Below are 4580 nucleotides of genomic sequence, written 5' to 3'. Positions count from 1 at the left end.
AGGTAGGAGGGAGGAAAGTACTTGGAGGGCTGTCATTTAATTTGTTTTTCTAAAATGGTTTTAAATCTCTGTGTAACAGTGAAGAGAATCCCAGTGCAGGGAATATTGTCCATCTGTCTTGTATCAAACTCTGCTCTAGCAGGAAGACTTGTGAGACTTGTCATCTGTTCCTTAAAGAACAGAATGTGCCGTAAAATTTGGAAGGTTTGGACAACATGTGTCATTTATCAGCTCCATTTCCTAGGAATGGGGAAATATGTTATAACGAGTAATAGATATCATTTCATCCGTTTCTTTTACCATATTTATTATGAGACCACGAAGCAAAGGCAAGATGTCAGGCTCAAAGTTCTACATTGCAGCCGAAAAGCAGAATTTTAGCCTGTTTCTTTAAATAAACCCTTTTCGGTCTGTTGTATCAGCAACGGAAACTTTGCCAAAGAATAACTTAATGCCAGATTTTGCAAGACTCAAAAATGCTCCCCTCCTTCAAAGCAGCAGTGGAGCCTGTAGCCTGGGATGACCTGTGGTTAGGTTTGCTCCTCTGTTGCCCTTCCAGGGCTCAGATCCCGTCTCCAGTACGCGGAGCAGCCCCGAGGTGGTTTTAATATTACAGCAGGAACAGCGTTGTTGCAGCTGTGATGGTCTTGGGGGCCTGAGACAGCTCTTAATTTCTATTTTCTGTACCTATATGCCTGAGGATGGAGTTTTATCCAGTGTGTGTGCCTGTGCTGGCTGGTGAGATGATGGGGAGCCAGTGTCATCCCTTTTCCACCCAAGAATGAGGCGGTGCGTGGAAATAAAGTGCTCGTGGGGCCACCGTGCAGGAGAGGGAGGTGAAAGGACAGAGAGGGAGCCTGAGCTCATTTTTCTTCTGGGGGTGTTAAAGCTCCCCTTGAGTTAATTCAGTCACTGGGAAGGCTAAATAGCAAACTAGTGCCTGGGGGTCTCTTATGGAGCTGGGGGCTGTCTGGAGAGTTTTTGTTGTTGGGTCATTTCTGTGGGTTAATGACCTGATGATTTCTATCACTGGCTGCATCTTACTGTCCCCTGCGGTGTCCCCCACCCCTTGCCTTCTGCGTGGGACAGAGAAAAATGGGGGATAAAGCCTCAGCTGGTCTCGAATGCTGCGGGTGTCAGAGCCTGCACGGCACAGGCGGGCTGGGGCGCAGGGTCAGGGCTGGAGCCACCGCATGAGCCCGGCACCCAAACCCTTCCGTGGGTGGGGTGGTGCATTTTGGAGAGGGACCCCCTCCCCGAAAGGCACAGCCAGAGCCGTGCAGTAGAAATGCAACGGGGGGAAGCTTCTGCTGCCCTCCAGCAGCTTTGCTGGGTGGATGAAGTGGTTATTTCTCAGGGTGCGAGTGGGGAGCTGTGTGCCGGACACCCGTGGGTGCCCACCGCTGGGGAAGGCATCCCCCCAGCACCCCTCTGGGAAGCACCCCACTCCTTTCTGGGGTTTGGGTTTGACACAGCGAGCGGTAGCGCTGCAGCAGGCATAGGGTAAGGAGTAGAGAAGAAACATCTCCCGTGGTTGGAAGGTCCCCCAGAGCCCTGGGGTCTGCTGCTGCCTTAGCAGGGACAGTGCCTGAGCTCTTGCGTCTGCGGATATTAAAGTGTGGTCCCGGCAGGAGAGGAGGGTCTGGGTGTTGGTTACCCACAGCAAGGAGATGACGTCCTTCTTCCTAGAATCCCCCTCCTGAAAAAAACCAACCCTACCTTCCAAGTGCAAATGGAAAACTTCCCCTCTTTACACTACTAAAGATAAGAGCAGATTTACCCGTGGAGCCCATCCTGCGGCAGGTGACTTGGTACCCGAACCCAATGCAGTTAAGACCTTTGAAAGCTGTGGCATCCTTCAGCAAAAGCATCTGGGAAGTTACAGAGAGAGTAAACTTTGAAAACATTGGTGTGGGCTTGGCTGTGATTTCAAAAGCCTGAAGCTTTTGAAGCCTGCAAAAATTAGGGCGTTTTTTTTCCCTTCCCCAAATCCTGGCTCTCGGGGTCTGTGTCTCCATAAGAAAGCCCTCTGGTCGGGTTTTTACCTTGTGAGGCCATAGACGGTCTCCCACGGAGGTGAGGGATGGGGAGGGCCTGGGGGGGCTGTGGGTGGTGATGGAGGGTGCGCAGGAGCATCTCATGCAGCGGTGGTGCATTGCCGGTGCTTCGTTTTCCCCCTTGCCAGGCTCTGCCAACATCAACGACCGCAGCATGCTGGGGAAGCGGGACAGCGAGATGGCCATCATCGTGCAGGACACCGAGACCGTCCCCTCCGTGATGGATGGGGAGGATTACAGCGCTGGGAAGTTCGCCCAGTCCCTCCGGCTGCGGTGCTTCAGGTAGGGCACACGGGGCTGGCCGAGCGCGGGGATGCAGGCAGGGCTCACTCAGGCTTACGCCGCTCCACAGCCTTCCAAACCACCGGGGCTGCTGCTGCCTGCTCGGCTTTAGCATCGACTCGCCTGGATTCAGCCCGGAGTTTTGCTGCTGTTTCACCAGCGTTAACCTTTCTCATGGCCCTCCTGTCCTCAGCTCAGCAGCTTGACTTTACGAATTGTTTTGCTCCAGGTTTTCACTAGGAAAGCTCATAAACAAGACAGTGATATTTTGCCTCCAGATCCTGTTTTCACACTCTCTCAATTTTGGGTGATGGTGTCTCTTTCTAACGGAAGTTTCCTCACTCAGAGCAGCCATCTGGCCCGCAACACGGCCGGTTTTTCATTAAGACCTTTTTCTTTTTCCTCCCCTCCCCGTCCCTGTTTCCCATCTGGACAGTTATTGCACGGAAAAAAAGGGGAAAATTGGGCAGCATTACGGCTGACAGACTATTGCAGGGGATGGGAGTAGGAGGGTTCTGGGAGCATGCAGGGTTTGGCAAGTCCCAAGGAGACTTGTCCTCTCCTGGCATTTCTCAAGAGGGAGGAGCACCCGGTGCTTCGGCCTCCATGAACATCGATCCCTTTGTCTTCTCAGGGTTGTCCTTGGCGGCTCCGATCTCAATCCGGAACACCAGGATCCCGTCTGTGACAAATTCTTCAAGGAAGTGTGGATTTCTACAGCAGCTCGCAATGCCACCATCTTCGACAAGGTGGGGAATGTGGTGCCTTTCCCTTCCCTTCCCTCCTTCCCACACAGCATCCGCAGATGCCAACAGGAGAAGCAGCACAGGGAGGGCAAGGGCAGCAGATCTGATTCCTGGGGTTGGACCTTCAGAGATGCTCTGAAGGAATAAGTAGCGTTGGTTACCAGAGCTGTGAACAAGAAACTGGAGTTTGTGCATCCTCAAAGCCTGAGGGTAGCCCAAGAAGGCAGCAGTTCTGATTTCTCCTTTTATTTGTATCAGCTGTAGCTCCAGCAAACGGCCCTTCTAGTTGGCCATAGTGTAACTGGAGTAGAAGCAAATTTTATTTCTGGTTTCTAATGAGCTTTTGCAGCGATCGGAAAACGCCCTGGAGCTTCCCCTCTGCCCGCCCTAGCCGTATCACAGATAGGCACGTACCTCTTCCCTCCCCGTTCTTCAGGCTGTTAATTAAGTCACTCCCATCCTGGGGAATTTGTATTAGATGTTTTGGTCTTTCTGGGGAACTCTGCATTGCAGTATTTTCCCCGCACTGACGTGCCACTTCTTCTTTCTGTTTTGATCAGGTTTTTCGATGCCTTCCCAGTGACCAGGTGAATAATTTAACCCAACTGCGTGATTTCATCAACAAGCCCAAATTAGCAAATGATGATCCTGCGAAAGCAGCGGAAGAATTAAAAAAGATTCGTGGGTTTTTAGTACAATTCCCCTTTCGTTTTCTGGAGGAAGAGTACTTGCTTCCCTCCGTCGGAACAAAGGAGTCCATGGTACCCATGGAGGTTTGGACTTAAGAAGATGCAGACTGCTTTACGTTTTAAAGTCTGCTTCTCTAGAGACAAATTGGTGAGCGATATGGGATTTCGGAAAGCTTTTTATTGCGAAGGGAGGTGAGAAAGATCTCCACCAAGCTAATGTGCCTTTCTTAAGGATTTTGGTGGAAGAACTTGAAGCAAATCAACACTAGCAAAGGAGAGGAGCAAAAAGACTTGCAAATTATGGCAAATGAGAAGTTTATCCTCTGAGGAATCACTTCTTAAGACATGTTCTGAGCACCTAAAGGATGGAGGCCACTTCCTGGGATAGGAAACAGATCCCAATCGATGTTACTACTGCAAGCTGTATACTGTGGTTACGTACGTACTGTGATCGTGCTATGGCTGCGTGGGAGTTGTGGGCTGCGTGTGCTTCTAAGGCGTTCGAGTACCCGCACCGTGGCTCGCTGGAGTCTCCCCATCACCCCTTTGTATGCCATCAGAGCACGTCCTGTACCTCTGGCGCTGTCAGGAAGTGCCACTTGGTGCTGCCTTGGGCTGTCCTACCATCACAGCTTGCCAAGGGTAGGTGTTTCACTTCTTAAATGGAAAAGGACCAACAATCCTGTATCAGAATCAGCATTTTGGACTCTCCTCCCCTCTGGGGGAATAAAAACCCCGTTTCTACCCCAGCTGGAGCAATCAGTAGTCCTCATGCGCAGCGTGGCGCTGCCTGGGTCTTGGCAAAG

At 51.4% G+C, this 4580-nt stretch overlaps 1 protein-coding gene across 3 annotated transcripts in view; it reads left to right on the top strand.

The window, feature by feature from the left end:
• PLD1 (phospholipase D1, phosphatidylcholine-specific) overlaps positions 1 to 3870 on the top strand; it is a 45460-nt gene extending 41590 nt beyond the window's left edge. For all 3 annotated transcript variants that reach the window (XM_009884445.1, XM_009884443.1, XM_009884444.1), the window contains 3 exons: positions 2186 to 2339; positions 2974 to 3088; positions 3646 to 3870. In XM_009884445.1, the coding sequence (XP_009882747.1) occupies positions 2186 to 2339; positions 2974 to 3088; positions 3646 to 3870 (494 nt within the window). The remainder of the gene's footprint in view (positions 1 to 2185; positions 2340 to 2973; positions 3089 to 3645) is intronic.
• Positions 3871 to 4580: the final 710 nt, after the last annotated feature.

Source organism: Charadrius vociferus, unplaced genomic scaffold, assembly GCF_000708025.1.
Source record: "Charadrius vociferus isolate BGI_N301 unplaced genomic scaffold, ASM70802v2 scaffold104, whole genome shotgun sequence".
Classification (NCBI taxonomy): domain Eukaryota; kingdom Metazoa; phylum Chordata; class Aves; order Charadriiformes; family Charadriidae; genus Charadrius; species Charadrius vociferus.
The sequence above is the reverse complement of the archived record's forward strand: the minus strand, read 5'-3'. Positions and strand labels throughout refer to the sequence as shown.